Consider the following 21,427-nt stretch of genomic DNA (forward strand, 5'->3'; position numbering starts at 1 on the left):
AGTAATCAGTCACTGATGTTCAAGTATATGGTTATTACCTTATAGCAATGAATTATTGATCTGCTTATTATACCTTACATTTTAGTCACATTTTTAATTTATAAAGAATTCCTCTCTGGGGGGGCCTAGCCTCTAAAATACTTTACCTTTTCCCCCTTGCTTTTAAACTAAACAGGATAAAGAACATTTAAAACGGTACTTATAAATATATTTATTTATTTTATATAATTATAAATATATAAATATTAAATAGATATAATGATCAATCTAAATATTTGTTATGCATTTATAGGTGTGAATGAGACTGAAGTTTGGAAGTGTTATGAAGTGTTATTTGACTGAAGTGTTATTTACCGAAAAATACAAGCAGGCACATGCTTATAGCAAGGATGGAGCTGGGACTGAGTGCGGCCAGGTTTGATGTTTTATCTTGGCTGATCTCACACCACTGTCCCCGGAAGCCCTCTGGGCAGCGACACTGGTAGCTCTTGGTGGAATGGGCGAGGCAGGTACCACCGTTACGGCAAGTGGAGGAACCACAAGGTGATATGGCACAACTCACCAACCCTGTGTGTTCATCCACCACAGCCAACTGCCCCACTGGACACCTGCATGGACAGAAGACAGCCATATAGAGAATATTGTTCATACTATATATACCTAATAGATATTTTTGAAGAAACACAAATCCCCTTGCCATATTTGGTGTGTGTATAAGAACTGAATGTGTATGGAAAATATGAGATTATTAAAGATATAGATTATTTTTCACATTTTTTATTTATTTAAACTCACTCTTTGTTCAAAATACCCTTCTAAAAACATCTGTAGTGTGAATAGGATTTTTTTATTTAATCCATGAAATTATAGACAAGCAATTCAGATCATGATTCAACGTTCGGTACAAAATTTAAACCTCCCATTTTGACTAGAAGGCTGGATTTACATTGTGGGCTATGCTTGATCCATTAGTTTCTGCATTGTAAGCGGTAGGTTTACCTGCACTCGTGTTTCCTCCACAGATCCACGCAGTACAGTGGGGTCTGGCATGGTTTTGCACGACATGCATCCGAGTGGCATCCTGCCTGAACTCCCCGCCACTCTAACACTGTTACAAATTCACTGCTCTGACCATCCAGGGGCAGAGAGTGACCGTTCAGCCTTATATCCTGCATACAGCCTACAGAGCAACACACACACACACGCACGCACGCACGCACGCACGCACGCACACACGCACGCACGCACATACACCAAAAAGCATTAAACATTGGCAGTTCAGTCATACCAAACACACAAACACAGCTGGTTGTCCCCAGAGAAAAAAGTGCTAAAACTAGAAAAGAAAAGAAAGGAAAAGTAAAGAATTCAGATATGCAAAAGCAACGACATGTGATGTCAAATTTCACTTCTCAACAAATAACTCTTCCTTATTTCATAGTTTCCACTGTAAAGTTAAATATGTACCCATGCTGAATATTATTTATCTTGCTGAGGAACTGAGATGCACAAGAGGAACTAGATATTGTACAGAAAATTATTTAAATGTAATCATTCTGATAAAATCTCTGGCAATAATCACATGTAGAGGTTCTTTTGCTTTTTAAATGTGTTATTTATTGTGCTCATTTAAAAATCACAATTTTATCAAACTGTTAAATGTCAAATTAGTTTTTGCACATGCACATTTGGCACAGAAAAAATATTTCTTGATCCATGTAAAAGATGTGCTGCATAGTGCAGCTGAGTCCCAAATGGCTTCCTATTCACTTAAATTTGTTTTAAATTTACGTTAAATAAAGTATAACATAATGCTGCAGTATACTGTACCTTTGTAGCATGTTCCATTTACATTTATGGTATTTGGCAGAAGCCCTTATCCAGAGTGAAGGATTTAAACTTGTGACCTTCGGATCCAAAATCCAATGCTTTACCCAACGAGTTACCACCTCCCTGATAACGTGTTATTTACCAAAAAATACAAGCAGGCACATGCTTATAACAAGGATGGAGCCCGGGCTGAGTGCAGCCAGGTTTGATGTACGTGACTGTTTTATCCCAGCATCCCAGAATGTATTTTCTGATTCACCCACAACTCATCAGATACTTTCTTTTTATTAATAATAAAGTATTGCTACACGTGACTATGTATGAGCTGCTTGCCGCCTTTAACCAAGCTTGTTGTGTCCTGTTCATACAGTTCAAACTAGACAAAGTGAAGTGGAAGAAAAAACTAAGATGCACCTTGAAAGTCTCCCTGTGAGCTGAGTGAGGCATCATTTCCCAGAAGCACGTTGGAGTAATGCACTGCAATCTCTCGTTTATTTCCCAGCACCCCGGTGACCTCTCGTGACCCCCCGCCTTGTTCCAGCTGCAGGGTGAACACGTTGTCATGGCGACTCAAGCTGACCAGGACCCACTGGCCGTGATCCACTCGCTGGCTTCCCAGCTTCAGTGTGTGTTGGCCATCACCCAGGTTGGCACGAACACTGACATAGCCATCTACTATCTGCATAAGCAAGTAGGTGCAGATGTTAAAAGTGCAACAGAGTCGGTGTAGATAAAACCAAATCTTGTGACACCAAATTCAAGTTATGGCTAATTACTATACTGATGTTATAATGTGCATTTAAATACTTTTTATTTATATTTTGAAATTTGGGGACGTCACTGCAGGGAGAATTATCCTTATCTGGGTCCCTAAGTACCTGAACTAAAAACTTTGCCTCTTATAAATGGGAGGGAAAAATTATTTGGAATGCATTTCCAATAGACCTAGAAATTTCTAGTAAGCCCCTGGGGGTGTATATAATGTGTGTATGTGTGTGTATCCACTCCTTACCTCCAGAATGATGAACTCATCAGAGTCCCGGGAGCTCATGCTGAGCAGAATGCCTGATGAGGATCGTGTTCTGATGAGGAACTGTACATGAGTCTTGCGTGAACTGATTCCTGTTCTCAGCTGGTACCTGAGCATGCTTTCCTTTTCAAAAGACCACTCAGGAAGAGCTATCACACACACACACACACACACACACACACACACACACACACACACACACACACACACACACACACACACACACACACACACACACTTTACAAAATGCCAGCAAACTATATAACACAAAAATACAGTACTGTAAAATCCTTCATGAAACTGAAGCACTTTTTTGGTTTGTTTAAAAAGGCAGTTGCTATGACTGTTGTCTTTCCTTCAGTTTTAATACTAATGAAATCACTGTCATGTTATGGTTATATGACACTACAATCTCTCAAGAACTAACCTGGCGAAAGTCCACAGAAATGTCAGATGTCTATTATTTCATTATACACGGAGGGCCAACTTCATGGACTTTCATTAAAGTGGCATATGCCACATTAAGTAAGCTCTTCGATTTCATTATTATAATTTTTGGTAAATTGCAGTTACACAATTGAAACAGAATAGTTTGTGATTTAGCAGGTAGCCAAATGTATACCAGAGAAGCCTATAATAGTGTCATAAAAGTAACAGTTTAATTACCACAGTAAAATCACAGTCCGTTTCAAGAGTAAAATGCTCACAAGAAGTCTTATAAAACATGCAGCTATTATTATTCTAAAATAATAAATAATGAAATTGACATGCTAATAAAACATCATATAAGCTGCTTAAGATGGATATGCAGTACATATGCTTTACAACTTAACTGAATTGTAAAAATAATATTACTTTTGAAGCAGGATATTTAATTTATTACTCATCTGCATCAAAACGTTTTTTAAAGAATGTATGTTTTCTTAGTAATAAACCTTTAAATAGTCAAATGGATGCAGACTCACCCTTTTCACACTTATGTCCGCTGTATCCAGGGTGGCAGTCACAGCTGAAGGATCCCCACTCCCCAAGGCACTTTCCACGCTGGCCACAGGAGGGCCCTCCCGCCGTCATACACACACCATCAGTCAGACTGCACCCGGGGGCACTGTTCATACTCTCCGCTGCACTGCTCAGGTCATACACCTGATCAAGGACACACACACACACACACACACACACACACACACACACACACACACACACACACACACACACACACACACACACACACACACACACACATAAATGAGTCTGAGTCAGCACAATGGGTGACCTCACTGCTAAGTAATTGTCATTTTCTCCCATCCTGTGACATAAAGGTTAGTCTAATTTTAAATTTTTTAATGATTATGATCCATCTTTCCATAGTGCTTTGAGTAGGTGTAAGACGCTGACAAGATTTTCTTATGTCAAATATCTCCATCATGAGCCATGACATTATAAAATCACATTATTAAGTGTCATCTGGCACAAGCAGTCAAACTATACAATTACGGTTCCAATTTTGGCATATTAGTACAGCGTTTCTCTTGAGATCATCACGAATGTCATGCTATGCTACAACCTTCTACACACTTGACAAAAATGTCTGACATGTCAGAAAATAGTCAGTGTGACTCAGACTTGTCACGAGGTGCGAAATAAATCCCTCACCCACATGCTGAAAGAGTGTCAACTCTGTTTGTGAAAACTAATGAAAAAGATAGGTATTTATGAGTAGAGATGAGTGGATCCAATTAAATAGGTGCAGGCGGTGAAGCATTGCTTCTGTTTGATTCTTGAGTTTGATGGATTCGGTTTGCAATTAACTGATCTGCTAAGTTACACAAGAAAGAGCTGTTCCACAAGTTTTTAGAGCCTTTCTTGAAACTGTCATTAACCCACACCAGCATATATTTGACAATATTTTATATATTTGCCTTCCCTAATTAAATGTTTGTTTATAAAAGTTCAGAAAATGATAGACATTTTTTTGAGTGCCTGTGCCAGCTCTTGCATGATCATAAAATTTTTATAAAAAACAGTTCTACAAACCTTTGGTTCACAAAATACTAAATAGATGTCTTCTATTTCTTTAAGGTTTTCAAAAAATGCTTAAAGAAACTCCTGCAATGTTCCTACAATACTAACATTTTTCTATAACGTTAGTTTTAACCTAAACAAGAATTGATCAAATAATAAGTAAAATAATTTAAAGCAAACATTAATTACAGCAGATGCTTTCAGAAGATTATGTCAAAGTTCCAAAAAACATGAAACATGAACATGAAAGTTTTATAGAACCTGACAATTCCGACACTTTTTTGTCTTATCTACCATTCCAAGATTAGTCTAATATCAAGCTCTTGTGCTTCCTCAGAGTCATGTGAAGCAAGTCACCTTAAAGCTAGACACACATTTTTATGCCAACTTATATAACATAATTGGGCAGCTCAACAGACGCTCACACGCAAACAGATGCCCATGGTGGTCTAGTGTCACTCTTTATTAAACACTTTTCACTTTCATGACCATATTGCTTTTAACAGGACAACATTCGCATTTAAACATGAATACGATTAACTAAAGACAATGGTCATTTAAAGTGTATTGTTTTATAGCTGCTAAGTAAAAAATATATATAAAGATGCCAAAATATACACAGTTACTCATAACATTTACTGCCACAATGACATTACAGGAGTCAACCTGAAAAAATATGCTTTTTTCTTCTTCTTTTGAAGCAGCAGTTAGAACAAATGTGAATGAAAATCAACCAGTGCAAAAGCCAATTTACTTAGTAAAAAAGGACATGGGATGTAAAATATAGACACTGCTTAGGGTACGGGTTACTCTCATTTTATGCCAACCTTGCCTGGCCCATAAAAATAAATGGATGGAACTCTGATCTTTTTTAGTAAAAAAGTGATGCTCCTTATTATTCAGTAATGGCTAGTAATGGCACTAGACCTCTGTCACATTGTTTCTTCTAAATTGTTTAAAATGTTCTCCTATTTTCTGCCAGATTTCTATAATCTAGTATATTGAGAGCTGCTATTATGGCTAGAATGCATAAACAATACAGACATACCATTAGGGTTGAAAATAAGTATAATCTTAATACCTGAGTGTCGACCACCAGGTTTCTGATGCAGCCCACAAACCCTTTATAGTGCATGTGTGTGTGACGCAGTGGATATGTGTCCTTCACTCCTCCTAGCTGTAGAGGCTGATTCACATTCAGGAATCTACAAAGAGAACAATACAGTAACACAGCTTACATCTTTCAGACTGCAATAAATTACATACTAATGGCACTCATGTGGCATTTACACATATAGTTTATATTTGTGTGTGTGTGTGCATGTGTGTGTGTTTGGTGAGGGGGGGGGGGGGGTGAATATCCCTTCATTTTACCTCTCAGTGCCTGGAGTGTGTGCAGACACCTTGCACACTGACTGGTCTGTCTCAAACATATCCACTCCCAAACCCTCCACCTCATTCACCACAGCTCCAGAGCAGTGGTCCACAATCAAGTGGACTTCCTGTAAGTTATATTTATACACTCAGTAAATATAGAGTGCACACTCAATTGTATTATACATACTGTGTTATACATCGTGTTATATTACAAATATTGTGGGTAATTGACACTTCAATGATTAAACTGCAGTAAAGTAACTGTAAATATGTGATATGTCATTTACCACTCTTTCATCTTACCCTGCTGAAAAACCATGCTGACCAGCTCCAAAACTTTGGACTAATTTTTGTTAGTTTCCTGGCAGTAGAGTTAACCATTACTACCCACTACTTAGATATTTTTACTAGTTGTGTAAATGGATAAAAATATGTGATTTTTTTTAAACAACATGTGTGTGATGCTGCACTAGTATTTGCAATTTAGCCAATACCTGACCAAGCCAAAATAGATTTTTCAGAAGGTTTCCCATATTGGGTTGTACACAGACTTTGAGACCTTGGTTTAGCACAGAATTTTTTCTCTGTGAGCTTTTGGCAAAAAACATCTCTAGCTTTTGGTCCTACCTTTCCATCGCTAATGATGTCGAGGTGATGCCAGCGGCGGTCAGACAAAGAGGCGTGTGCAGGAAGCTGCAATGTGACAGTGCCGGAGCCGTGATTAACACTCAACACTGGGACACCTTTCTTCAGCTCTAAAAAGACAGAAATGACATCATGTTAGAAAGAAAGATTGAGACCAGATGATCAGACACTGTTGGCTTCTATTAATCCTGAGCTCAGGAACTTTGATTAAGTAAATCAATCTATCACTTTTGAGTGTGTTAACGTCTTGACCATGCCTCTCTACTTTCAATTCTTAATGCATTCTCTTATATGCTTCGACAGTGATGCTATTTTTAATTTTCCCCAGTCTAATTTATCAAGTACTGACAGCACATTAAGTCCTGTAGCATTTAGGTTTGTGCCAAAAAATGCTTCAGTGCAATCAACTTGTGGTCAAGTTTGATTTTTTTCCCCTCCAATCATGAGAGCACAATGCCTGCTCGATAACTGAGTGCCTATAGGCACACAAAGCTTATTGACGATCTAAGCTTTTTAAAGGCGTGTTCAGGTTATCTTCTTGAGTTATATGAGGTCAGGACAGAACATATATAGGACAGCATGTGTGCAAAGTCTGACCTTTATTAGAGAACTTGCCTCTGATCCTATTTGTCCTTACAGTGCTGACCACAGACATTTCCATTCAGATCAATTCATCAATTCATCATCATCTATTGACTGTATTTCCCACAGCTAATTGTTAAAGGAAAATGTATTTCTTGCATGACCAGTGTAGAAACCCTCAATCATGACAACATTGATTATTTTGACATTTTTTCATTATTAAAATATTACAACTTGCTGGTTGTTCTGTACAACCAGAAATAAAACAATGCAATGGCCAAGCTAAATAAATACAACATTTGGCTTTTGGGTAATGTACCAAGTGCAATGAAGTCCCCATTGTCTCCGGGCTGGAGGACACCAAGGGGGCCATTGTACAGCAGCAGGCCATCAGCTGATTCTGTGATGAACTCCAGAGAGATGTGGCTCTTAAAGCAAGGCTTTATAGGAGGGAACCATGCATAGCCATCTCCAAGGAATGTGTGCTTAGTTTGCTGGCACTCTGGCCCATCAAACAAGGGTGGACACTGACACCTAGGAGCGGCATAGATAGCAAAATCACAGAATAGGAATACAGTTTCACAGTATTTAATGTTTAACTGATAATGTTAAAAAACAGAAGAGTTATGAAGCACTATCATAAAATATTTAACAAAAAATATTAATGAAATAACTTTAACCATTTAGTCAGCTTTTATAAAAGAACACTGTGATATATCATTATAACAATACATTCTATTTTTCACCACATTTGATGAGATATTACCTGTAGCCTATGTCTGTATCCACACAAGTGCCTCCATTAAGGCAGGGGTTGTGAGTGTAAGAGGAGCAGGACATGTGCTTGCTCTCCCTGGCCAAGCAGCCACACAAAGCTGTGACTGTGGCTGAGACAGAAACCAGGGAAGTGTTCCCATCGTTCAGAACTGAAGGAGTGTCACTAAATGTCACCCTGCTGGAACAGCCACCTGCTGGACCGCAGTCTGCATAGGCACACTCATCCACCCCCACCTGCAGAATGCTCACACCCAGGGTTGACTCCAACTAAATCAGATGACGAAACAGATTGCAGATTACCAGTGGTGGGCCATCAGGGCCAGCAAAGCCTTCTCTGCTGGTCTAAACATTATTAGATACACTGAACTACATTTAGTTTATTTAGTTCATTTAGTTTTGTTTTTGCATTTGTTATTTTGTTTTCAGATTTGTTAATGTGTTTTGCACTTCTCGGCCACCGTACGTTTTTGTATAGTATTGATGGTTTCTATAATTGTGTCGTAATAGTGGTGGTATTAAGAGGTGGGGTAAGTCCCCACTGAGGGCCCAGGTACCAAATGCACGGCCCGCCACCGCAGATTACAATAGATCCTATGTAATAGTTATTATTCCGCTATAGTAACTAATAAAGCCTATAATATAACATTGGGTGTACTAAACTGGCAGCCTGGATATAAACCCAGCTGCTCACACGTGGAAATAAAATGTAATAAATTCATGTCTCCAGACATTCAACATTCCATGTGTAGTACTAATAATCTAATCGCTAATGGTTAAGCTAAAAAGTTAAAACCTTATTAGTTGCTTATCCCAATTTTTTGTAGGCAAGTATAAAAGAAATGAAAAAGAGAATTGACATTTTCAAATGCAGTATTTATACTGGCTGTGTGTGACAAGGGACATAGCACGCGATCGCATTCTTCTGATATATATGGCGACATAAAGCTAATGACACTGCAGTCTGTACTCTGGCACACATACTGTATATAAAGGTGTATGAAGGTGCCTTATAAGCTTTGTGTGTGTGTCTAAGAGAGAAAGACTGGCTGAAATCCATGTTCAAGGGCAATATGTCACATTCATTACAAGCCTTTGTAAAACTTTCAATGCATTCTCCAGCTCTGGGCATAAACAAAAGTCAGAAGCTTCACATGGCTCCCACTCACACCTGATTTACAGATCCATTAATTCCCTCCCTGTGTATCCCCTTCATTCCCTCCCTTTTTGTCTCACTGGCCACACAATGCTGTATCATACCTTTCAAGGCCTTGAAATATTCATAAATCCTAGTGCATATTGTCACTTCATGTGTACAAGTGTAATGTGTTAGGAGCTGTCTGCGCTTTTGTGTCAGAGAAATGTAAATACAAACTGTGCATATGTGTGTGTATGTGCATGCCTTTTTGTATGTGATTTTTGTTACCTTGGCCTTGTGCATAGCCACATTGCCGTGCAATTTCTCCGGCTTGTAGTAAGGGGAACCATGGGCAGCGAACCACAGGCTAAGGTGCTGCTGGGTAGAATGACTGGCGTTGGCCAGGCTAAAGATGTGCACATTATCCAGCTCTGTCTGTAAGACCTCAGAGAGCAAACGCTGAAGACGCTCATACAAACTTTCTTTACCATTAGAGGCCCAGAACAACTCTTCTGCTGTTAAATCTGCACAAAATAAAAAGCAAAACACAACTGTACATACACTCATGTAAATGTCAAACACACTAAATATAGATGTGTGTGGCTGTTTTAGTTAGCTAGGAAATTATGAAAATCTGGTATTAGTAACTCCAATGTAAAAACACATAATAGTAAAACCACAAATGAACCATAATGATGCTTATAACACATGTGAAGATGCTCTAACTTGGTCTGCAATATTTTTTTATATTACATTATTGGATGCCCAAATCATCAGGATGAAACTTATTGAACCCAGAAATACTGTTATACATGAATCTAATTATAATTTTATCCAAAAAGAGCTGACATATTTTCCTGTATTAAGAAAAATCTAAAGCTCTTGGACGTTTTGTTTGAAAAGAAGAATATTTATGCAGAATATGTTTAGGAATTAATTTATCAAAATCTTTGTCCTTTCAGTGATGCAACACATTTTGAGGGAATTAATTTATGGTTGTATTTTAAGAACATTAATTCTAACCCTCTTTTTCCTATAGGCTAGCACCGAGCTTTCTGTTTCTAGAGTAGAGTGAATTGCTTCAGAAATTCTTGTCCATACACTACAGGTGCAACAAAGAGATTTTGAATGCATTCAAATATTACTTAAATAACATTAATTATAGTAATAATAATAATAATAATAATAATAGACATGTAATAGTTCTTTTCATCACATCACTTTGGAGATGAATGCTGCAGTGAATATACAAGAGTTAAATCACCCACTGAAGAATCGGAGCGACCCAGCATTGAGCAATGCCTCCTCCTTCAGCTCTCTGACTGTAATCTGCACTGTGGAAGTGACATCAGGCCAACTCCTATCGGCCACTCGCACCTGTAGATTGTATTTCCCAGCCTGGGTGCCACTTTTTATGCTTAGCTGACCAGAGTTTTGGTTCAGGATAAACTGCCTGTGAGAGAGAGAGAGAGAGAGAGAGAGAGAGAGAGAGAGAAGAGAAAAAAAGAGAAAGATAGAGTTAGGATGTGTTTATACTGGCAGTGCAGTAGTGCTAAAACAAGCAACAGCTAATCAAACAAAGGAGACATTTTGAATTGCCTTTTAGCATCTTTGACTAGACATAATAATAAAAACCATGGAGTAAGTTAAAAGGCTTCATGTTCCCATGCTTCCATCACACCATTTAAGTCTTCAGCCCTCATGCAAGGCCACCATCTAGACTGCTGACATTATAAAAGTTCTTAGCCTTTTAGTTCCTGTCCCTTATTTTCATTATCCTAGAGACAGGAGTTACAGAGACACTGGGTCATAGTGATGTCCTTTTGTATAACCCAGCACTTTAGCAAAACACAGTCACTGTCAGCCAGGACAGGCTAAGCAGAGTCCTGACTCAGATTAGAGAAGGTCACCGTGGTAATATGACAAATATGTCACTGCTGTACCTCACACACCAAAGCCTTTTGGCTGGATACATCCAGAACAGGGGCATGCATTCTTTGCAATCCAGCCAGCAGGATCACCTGATGCCAACTTATGAAATGCTATTTAAATCTTATTAACAGCTGCAATAAAACCATATCCATCCCCAAGAATAAAACATATATCACTAGTTGTACACTATTCTATACAATCTAAATGTATTTCTCTTTTGCTACTCACCATAGCTTCCCCAATAGCTTGGCTATTATGTAGACACCTTTGTAGCGACTTCAAAGGTTTTTTTGTTTGTTTGTGAGAAGACATCGACAATTAATCTTACCAAAAAAACAAATGCCTTCTCACTAAAAGTTGAATGCCCTTCCTCTTTTGCTCAAACATGAAATGTGAAACAATTAAGTATTAGTGTTTGGTGCCAGAAAACAGGTTTGCCTTTCACAAATGCTGCAGACTAAGTGCAGCAAAAACACTTACATCATTATGTTTGAGCAATCAACACTTCAAACCTGCAGAAGCACTGTTAGTGTTGGCTCAGTATCTGTGATAAAAAAAATCTGTTAAAAAAACACTGATAATTTTTTTTTTTTGTTCAAATTGCCTTCTGTTACTGGCTGCCTGCCAAAGTTCACACCAGCATAATAAATGGCATATCAAAACTCTGGTGTAGGCTACATGTTAGCATAGAGGGTGAACTGTTTAGTATGTGCGTATGCAATTTGGAACACATACTTTAAATCCTCCCGCTTGAAAATGCTGTTTTGTCATGTCACTAGAGCAAAAAGGCAAATAAAGCCTGAATTTGTTTAATAAGGCATAATGGTATTATGTTCCTTCATGTATACTGGCATTGCACTATTATACTTAACAATTAGGCTATTATGCTTCTCTGAAATAATATTAAACAACTTAAACCAGATGCAAACAATATGTATAACACATACACAAAATCTCTAATGTTGCTCAATAGGCAGTGGAAATTTACCTTTAATATCACCCTACTGACACAGACAATAAGATGCATGAAGTATTTAACTGTGTTCATAATCCTGGACAGACACACCAAGGTCGCAAAACTTACACTGGCTGGCGTTCAAATTAGAATTTAAAAGCTGCAATCATGTTCACATAACAGCAATTGAGTTCCACGTGGCTAGTGACCTCCGGCTCCTGTGCCAAATGAGGTAATTACCCATCAAGTAAGCAAATGAAAAAACTGCCAAGGTTGAAGTGATGCTGTGTGCCAAATGTCATGCTACACAGTCCTGTGATAAACTGCTAAATTATCCATGTGTTACTTATTCTAATTAACTTTCCAAAAACACCTCAAGGAGGCTAATTTTAGAGAAAACTGTAGTTGGAGAGACAGGCCTCATCTCAACAGACTACATGTGACAATTGATATTTGCATGAATATTGATGCATACTTTCCCTTAGTTTTGAGAAGTGTCATGTCTGTCACAACTTGTGCAGCAGGCTCAGTATGAGCCCGTCACTATTTCATGGGCTGCTTATAATAGTAAGAGTCTGTCATACATCAATCTCCTAATCAACTGCAACACAAGAATCTTTGTCTTCAGCAAAAATTCTGAATGCTATTTTGATTAACTATTAATAGCATCCAATATAATATAATGTAATATTCTCCACATTGTTTCCCTCTGCTCTGTTTGCATCACTTTGAGTCACAACTACCAGTATCAAATGTCAGTAAAGGATCAAAATACCTAGGGGGTCTGTCTTCAAATTTGTAAACCTTTTCACTCCAATCGTCAATGTCAGGGGACGGAACTTGTCCAAGTACAGTGGTTGGAAGTGTCCCTGCAAAAAAGCAAAATACATAATTATAGAAAAGTCACCTCACACAGATCACAATACCTGAGGCTATATGCATTTGTGCTTCTGTCTGTGTATGAGGAAGAAGAGTAGAAAGTCTTGCTGCCTTTTTTTGTGAGTGAAAAAACCCTACTCATTTTACTGCCAGATATGGACTTGTTTAATCTGCATGGGTGGGGGCTAATGCGATTAGTAACAATTTATCCAAATGGCAAAACAGTGAACCACAATCCTGTTAGGCATTAAATCAACAGCTTTTAAAATGGCTCATGTTTATATACTTATTAAACCTGAGACTTAAGTAAATTATTTGCTTTATGCCATGCTAAATGGTTAGTTTTAGTTTAAAAGAAAAACTTTAAAAATACATAAAACCAAACCATATTCCCCACTAAGGTTTGTGACAGGCTAACAAATGAAGTTAAATTCTAAATAAATGTTGTAGAAGTTGGCAAGATAATCGATCAAGAGTTCACAAAAAGGTACCTTCATAATTGTAGACTATAAACTCCGAGTGTCCAGGTGCATGAGGGTGATCGTTCTTATCCCCAATTATGACAGTCAATGTACAGGTGGAGCTCATTGGAGGAGAGCCACTGTCAGTCATCAGAATTGGAAGTAGGTACTCTTTCTGTTGTTCCCTATCAAAGGTGCGTAGGGCTGTTATAATGGCACTGCCATTCCGCAGATCAGTCAGGTTAAAGTTTGTGGCATCTGAGGTGATCATCAGCAGGCGAATGGAAAAAGGCCCTGCATTTAGTGAGCTATCTTTGTCTATGGCATGGAGCAGAATGGAAGTATCATTCATGTGGACAAGCTGTGGTGCAATAGTGTTCTCCCATACAATGGGGCGATATGGCACCTCAAATTCAGGACCGTTATCATTAACATCCTGTACAGCCACTAGAACAATAGCAGAACCAGTGAGACGAGGATTGCCCATGTCTGTAGCTAGGATTATCAGCCTGTGTTGTGATACCTTTTCTCGGTCCAAGGAGTCTGCAACCACGACCCACCCACTCTTATCCACTAGAAATTGCTGAAAAGGGTCAGACTCTGGGACAATGCTATACGAGAACTTTCCATTCTGTCCTGAATCCAGGTCCAGAGCAGTCACTTGGGCCACAATAGTGCCTAATGGAACATCCTCAAACATAGACCCTGCATCATAGAATTGGGGAAAGAACACAGGTGCATGATCATTTGAGTCCTCCACATGGATGACACAATATGCCAAGCTATAGAAGTCTGCATCCTCTACTTTGACAGTGAGATTGAAGGTGCGCTCATGGGGCTTTTCAAAATCAATCTTCTTTTTCAGCCGCACCACGCCCTGTCGATTCCCCTTGTCTGTCTCAATAAAGAACTTGCGGTCATCATCTCCACCTACGATACTGAATGTCATCACCGAGTTCTCTCCCTCATCCCCATCAGTAGCAGCCACTGTCAGAACTTCACTGTTGATATCCAGGTCCTCTGCCATGGTGGCCATGTAGACTCTCTGTGTGAACACTGGAGGATGATCATTCACATCTGAAACTACAATTGTAGCTGTTCCAGTCCCAGAGAGGCCTCCTCCATCCCTTGCTTCCACAACTACCAAGTAATGGTCCTCCACCTCCCTGTCCAAAGATCTCAGCACTGTATATATTGTGCCAGTAGCTGGATTGATCGAGAACAAGTTGAGATTTATCTCATTACGGACATTCTGAACGATTCTGTAGGTTAGAACAGCATTCTTGCTGGTTTTAGGGTCATCCAGATCGGTGGCCTGCATATCCATGATAGAAGTGTCAGCTGGGGAGTTCTCAGGCACATGGCCCACATAGCATCCCTCTGTGGCACATAAGAATTGGGGAGCATTGTCATTTATGTCACGCACCTCCACCAACACGTCAGCAAATCCAGTTAGCCCATCACCGTTTTCATCAGTGGCCAACACTAGAAATCGCCAGGCTGAACGCTCTTCTCGATCAAGCCGCTTTTGAGCATAAATCCTTCCAGTTAGTTCCTCTATAGTGAATTCACTCCCAGCACCCTGCCCATGTAATGAGTATCGAACTGCACTCTGGTCTGCCTCCTGGTCTGGATCTGTAGCTGAAACCTGGACAATGACCAACAATTAGTAGCTATAAATATATCCCAGTGACATCTTTAAATATCAAAGGCAATGATTAATACACACTGTAAACAATAACAAAAACTTTTCATAATCTTACATCAGGTATGTTTACATAAAGTTACAGATCAGGTATGCCAAAAAAATTAAACAACAAGCTTTTCAAGAAACTTCAAGACTATATATATAGTCCACATCCAGTCACAGACTACAGATGACCAGATTGTTAATAAGATGCCTACTGAAACCTGTGTTTGGATTTAAATCATCAGCCCCCACATACCTCCAGTACAGGTACAGGCAGCTCGATCAGCTCCTCTGTCACACTAGTATGGTACTCGGTCTGGCCAAAGATAGGTGCTTCATCATTTTGGTTGATGATGTTGATGACCACTACAGTTTGGTTCTCCCACTTTCCATCTGAAGCCACCAACCGTAGATGGTAACGTTGCACTCGCTCGTAGTCCAGCCGCTGAGCAATGAAGATGGTGCCAATCTCAGGCTCAACATCAAAGGTGCCCATAGTGTTTCCAGAAGTAATCTGGTAGCGCAGCTTTGCATTGGCACCTGTTAGAAATGTGGAATGTGTCAGAACATTTGCTATCAGCTGGTGTCTATGTAACTGTAATTCAAATCACAAAGGACTTGAATCTAGGTCAGGTTATGTAATATTATTTTAGAATAATTGCACATAATGACTTTTTATTTTCCAGAAAGTGGAAATGCTTCCTTAGGTAGTGTGAACAAGCTGCTTCAGTGTTCCTTCCAATTAACATTACTAAGATACATGAGCAAACAGAAAATGTAAGTTTTTAAAGCCACCAAAAAATAATCAAACGGAAAAAGATAAGATGAGTCTATTATGCTTTCACTGCACTTTGTTGTAGCTTTAATTAAAGCTGTATCCTATGTGATGAAAAGGTGATGTGATGTAAGTCTGCATATTTAGGAGTAAAGCTTAGAGAAATTCTTTAGATCTCTAGAAAGGAATTTTATTTTAAGCAATCATAAAAAAGCCAGCACAGACACTTTCCCTTCAATTAAATAAAATATTTCCTGTGACCCTTTTGCACAAGTCATAGCCATGTATGCAAACAAGCTTCGTTCTGCTATTAATTTCTTTGGCTGCTGCCAAGCATCAGAGGTACATCAGAAGTCCATAAGCCTTTCATCCCCTTTTCTTTTCTTCTCCATCTCATTATTAATCCCACACAGTTGATGCCACATAATCACAAGCTATGCTATCCATTTATCTTATAGCAAGATACAGCAACCCAACTATTTGGCTATATTGATCATGTTTTTTGACACTTACAGTGGGTACGGAAAGTATTCAGACCCCCTTAAATTTTTCACTCTTTGTTATATTGCAGCCATTTGCTAAAATCATTTAAGTTCATTCTTCTTCCTCATGAATGTACACACAGCTTCCCATACTGACAGAAAAACACAGAATTGTTGACATTGTTGCAGATTTATTAAAAAAGAAAAACTGAAATATCACATGGTCCTAAGTATTCAGACCCTTTGCTGTGACACTCATATATTTAACTCAGGTGCTTTCCATTTCTTCTGATCATCCTTGAGATGGTTCTACACCTTCATTTGAGTCCAGCTGTGTTTGATTATACTGATTGGACTTGATTAGAAAAGCCACACACCTGTCTATATAAGACCTTCCAGATCACAATGCATGTCAGAGCAAATGAGAATCATGAGGTCAAAGGAACTGCCTGAAGAGCTCAGAGACAGAATTGTGGCAAGGCACAGATCTGGCCAAGGTTACAAAAAGATTTCTGCTGCACTTAAGATTCCTAAGAGCACAGTGGCCTTTATAATCCTCAAATGGAAGACGTTTGGGACGACCAGAACCCTTCCTAGAGCTGGCCGTCCGGCCAAACTGAGCTATCAGGGGAGAAGAGCCTTGGTGAGAGAGGTAAAGAAGAACTTAAAGATCACTGTGGCTGAGCTCCAGAGATGCAGTCAGGAGATGGGAGAAAGTTGTAGAAAGTCAACCATCACTGCAGCCCTCCACCAGTCGGGGCTTTATGGCAGAGTGGCCTGACGGAAGCCTCTCCTCAGTGCAAGACACATGAAAGCCCGCATGGAGTTTGCTAAAAAACACCTGAAGGACTCCAAGATGGTGAGAAATAAGATTCTCTGGTCTGATGAGACCAAAATAGAACTTTTTGGCCTTAATTCTAAGCAGTATGTGTGGAGAAAACCAGGCACTGCTCATCACCTGTCCAATACAGTCCCAACAGTGAAGCATGGTGGTGGCAGCATCATGCTGTGGGGGTGTTTTTCAGCTGCAGGGACAGGACGACTGGTTGCAATCGAGGGAAAGATGAATGCGGCCAAGTACAGGGATATCCTGGACAAAAACCTTCTCCAGAGTGCTCTGGACCTCAGACTGGGCCGAAGGTTTACCTTCCAACAAGACAATGACCATAAGCACACAGCTAAAATAACCAAGGAGTGGCTTCACAATAACTCCTTGACTGTTCTTGAATGGCCCAGCCAGAGCCCTGACTTAAACCCAATTGAGCATCTCTGGAGAGACCTAAAAATGGCTGTCCACCAACGTTTACCATCCAACCTGACAGAACTGGAGAGGACCTGCAAGGAGGAATGGCAGAGGATCCCCAAATCCAGGTGTGAAAGACTTGTTGCATCTTTCCCAAAAAGACTCCTGGCTGTATTAGATCAAAAGGGGGCTTCTACTAAATACTGAAAGGGTCTGAATACTTAGAACCATGTGATATTTCAGTTTTTCTTTTTTAATAAATCTGCAACAATGTCAACAATTCTGTGTTTTTCTGTCAGTATGGGGTGCTATGTGTACATTCATGAGGAAGAAGAATGAACCTAAATGATTTTAGCAAATGGCTGCAATATAACAAAAAGTGAAAAATTTAAGGGGGTCTGAATACTTTCCGTACCCACTGTAAATGGGAATGCAATCTAGTAGAGAAAACTGGCCTTAGGAAAGGCTTTCATTAGACTTGCATGACAAGATTTATACAGTATATACAGAAGAAACTGCAGATGCAGATGTTGAGAAAACTGAAACAGACAAACAAAAAAGGTTTTATCCTGTGTTAGAACAGCCACCCTCCCTGCCCTGCCTGCACTCCATACAGAAAAAGGAAAACAACTTTTACTCTGTTTCTGTTTACCAGCCTGGATCAGATTTTATAAGACAAACACCATCTGTGTGTGATGAGAATGTGTGAGAATTTCATTAAGTTGTGCTGTACTCATCCTGGCCCCAGACATCAGGATTGTGGAGCATAATGTATCCAGGCACTTGCTGAAGGCAACTCGGGTGCTTTGGCCCAAAGCAGTTTCTTTAATGGCCAGCTGCTTCATACGGTGTATCTCCCTGAGGCATTATAGGCTACACAGATCTACACACTGCCAAACTGCACAATATGTAAGAATGCAAAACTAGGATTAAAAATCTATTTACCCAGTGTACTCTGCTGTCTTGCAGTTCTCACCTCAGAAAAATAACAATACTCATGAGCTTAAAGAATATCTTCAAAAAAATAATGATTTAATAAATTATATTTGTGCATCATGCATTGTTGTTGCATTGTTATTGTATTTGTTCTGATATATACTTTTTTATCCTACTGAGTGTAAAATGAATTGGGTGCCTTTTAAAGAGTGGCATTGGACTGTGATTTGTATTCCTGTTCACGAGAAGCCTGAGATATTAGCTGTCTAAAGGAATTGCGCTGTCCATTCGGGCATGGCAAGCTATCTTGACACCTTCACCTCTACGCAATGGCTACTGTCTCATCCGTAATGAGATTTTAGCCACATTCTCTCTCCCCCTAGGCTCTACTCTGCCTCTTCTTTTGCTGATGGTGGCTACATGCCATACCATATTTGTCAAACATGTGTACCATATTTAACAGGTGAAGCTCTGTCACGACAACCAGAGCCCTCACAGCCCTGCATGTGTGTTTATGATGAAAGATGAGCATGGGTCACCTTCTGTGCAAATTATAATTGGAAACATCAAGTGCATTAATCTGTTTGTGAACCATCAATGAACAGAAGTGAGGTGACATGGAGGCAGTAAAACAGACAGATTGGCATACTATGGTGGACAGAACAATGACCTGCCTAAACTTGTCTCATATAGATGGACAGGGGCAATGCTGTGTGCGTCAGTGCTATATCTCAAAGCTTGCTGGTTATTCAGTGTAGATTGTTGCACATAGACTAATTAAGGATTATGTGAATGTATGCAAAAAAAATTGCCATTGGCATTTATGAAATAACCTTTATCGCTCTGAGACATCTCATCATAGTCAAAATTAGTTTTTTTAGAATACATAATTAAATCATTATAAACAGCCAAGATTTATTTCAGATGGGTCAAGTATTGCTTCCCAGAAAGACATCTTTATCTAACAAACAACGGTCAAATGATTCCTTCTGCACACAATCCTATCAACTTTATGTAGGCACATTTCCCTCTAGGTGCCTGTAGGTGACATACAAAATGTTTTCTCTAGAAATTACGACACACACAAAACCAAAACAAGCAGGAGAAAGATTTGATTAGAGGAAAGGCAAGCTCTACAGTGAGGCCAAGAGTGACTGATAAGAAATATTCCCGAAGACATGCCTGATCAGCATGCCAAAAGATTAATAGGATTGTCTTATGTTTTATGGATTATCTCTGGCTAATACAGATAATCTGCCTTCCTGGACATCTGTGCCGAAAGTGTTGTTACTTGGTTGAATTTATTATTATCGTAGCCTTTATATTAAATCCACATGTTCTTGTCAGCAAAAGATTAAATTACCTACAAGTTCTTAATTGATGTAGTCTTTCATTAAAATGTAGTTTAAATAATTACAGATATTACACAAAACTGGATGTAGATTAAACTCCAGAAAGGGCAAGCCAGAGGAGATAGTCACAAGGAAAAATATAATAATGGGAATGATCCAATTGGAAATGGGAGTCTGGAATAACCACAGTAAAGTATGTATGATTATAGTGACAGGTACAAGTCAGCAGTATCCACTGAAGCATGGGTTATCCATAACAGTTTTCTGGAAGTGCCAATCTTTAGGGTAACCATATGGAACCAGCCACAGAAGCAGAAGATGAAACACAAGCACAGAAAGCTTTAAGTAGAAGCTGAGTTAGAGTACTCCTTGGGCGCAGCCACAGACTTACCAAAGCACTGTTCTGTGTCATGGCAAATGTGGAACCTGTCTACATTATACAGGATATTATGTTTAGAAAATATTTTTCTATGTGCTTGGTAAAGGTGAATCTTGGCAAAGAATCATAAAATGTGCTTTCTCTGGCTCTCAGCATCCTTCCCACAATGGGTTTACCTGTCATTAATGCAGTCTATTTTATTTATTTATTTCTTTTGTAAAACAGCTTGAGACAAACAAAAGAAAAGGAGCCAACATCAAATAGCTACCTCAGGGGCCCAAATGTGTCACTCCCACAATCACCACAGAGATTTGCTAACAAGCTCAGTGGGGAAAAAATGCATTTTCCACCTAGGTTTACCTCACACTATGATTATTTTTCCAGCCTCCAGCTGTCAAAAATAACATTACTGATTCATGCGGTATGAGAAATCCACATTAAAAATCAGACAGGTGACAGTATCCGTAAATAAGATGTGTTCTGTAGGGAGGGCCTGGAGCTATCTCAGCTCAACACTAACATATATTGCAGGTGCAGACTGCTCTACCACGTAAAGTTATGGAACAGGTATGAGTTTTACTGGTGTTTTGACGCTGTGACAGCAATCAAAGGTCTTACCCTCATCTTCGTCATTAGCAGTGACGGTAATGACTACATAGCCTACTTCCTTGTCCTCCTCCACACTGATTTCGTAGACTGTCTGGGAGAAGGCTGGGGCGTTGTCATTTACATCCGTGACAAAAATCCTGACATAGGCTGTGTCTGTGGAGACGGAAAATGTACCACAGCAATTAACGTCAGTGTATTAATAAGGATTGTGAAATAAGGATTATGGAGTAGTGTATATATAGTAGAGTTTTATGTTACATAATCTTATTTGATTACTGTTATAGATAGATAATCTTGATAGTGACATCACTTCTTCTGAACACTGTAGTAATA

The 21,427-nt window shown here is 39.2% G+C and overlaps 1 protein-coding gene across 1 annotated transcript in view; it reads right to left on the reverse strand.

The window, feature by feature from the left end:
• LOC310727083 (neural-cadherin) overlaps nucleotides 1-21,427 on the reverse strand; it is a 114,082-nt gene that overhangs the window by 4,390 nt on the left and 88,265 nt on the right. Inside the window, exons 16-31 of the mRNA XM_083543195.1 lie at nucleotides 21,104-21,247; nucleotides 15,575-15,858; nucleotides 13,659-15,276; nucleotides 13,064-13,157; nucleotides 10,670-10,854; nucleotides 9,690-9,925; nucleotides 8,256-8,533; nucleotides 7,809-8,023; nucleotides 6,890-7,017; nucleotides 6,260-6,387; nucleotides 5,967-6,090; nucleotides 3,826-4,006; nucleotides 2,843-3,009; nucleotides 2,245-2,509; nucleotides 1,000-1,180; nucleotides 355-608 (exon numbers count right to left, since the gene is read on the reverse strand). Of these exons, the coding sequence (XP_083399321.1) occupies nucleotides 355-608; nucleotides 1,000-1,180; nucleotides 2,245-2,509; nucleotides 2,843-3,009; nucleotides 3,826-4,006; nucleotides 5,967-6,090; nucleotides 6,260-6,387; nucleotides 6,890-7,017; nucleotides 7,809-8,023; nucleotides 8,256-8,533; nucleotides 9,690-9,925; nucleotides 10,670-10,854; nucleotides 13,064-13,157; nucleotides 13,659-15,276; nucleotides 15,575-15,858; nucleotides 21,104-21,247 (4,482 nt within the window). The remainder of the gene's footprint in view (nucleotides 1-354; nucleotides 609-999; nucleotides 1,181-2,244; nucleotides 2,510-2,842; nucleotides 3,010-3,825; nucleotides 4,007-5,966; nucleotides 6,091-6,259; nucleotides 6,388-6,889; nucleotides 7,018-7,808; nucleotides 8,024-8,255; nucleotides 8,534-9,689; nucleotides 9,926-10,669; nucleotides 10,855-13,063; nucleotides 13,158-13,658; nucleotides 15,277-15,574; nucleotides 15,859-21,103; nucleotides 21,248-21,427) is intronic.

Source organism: Silurus aristotelis (assembly GCF_946808225.1).
Source record: "Silurus aristotelis genome assembly, chromosome: 1".
Classification (NCBI taxonomy): domain Eukaryota; kingdom Metazoa; phylum Chordata; class Actinopteri; order Siluriformes; family Siluridae; genus Silurus; species Silurus aristotelis.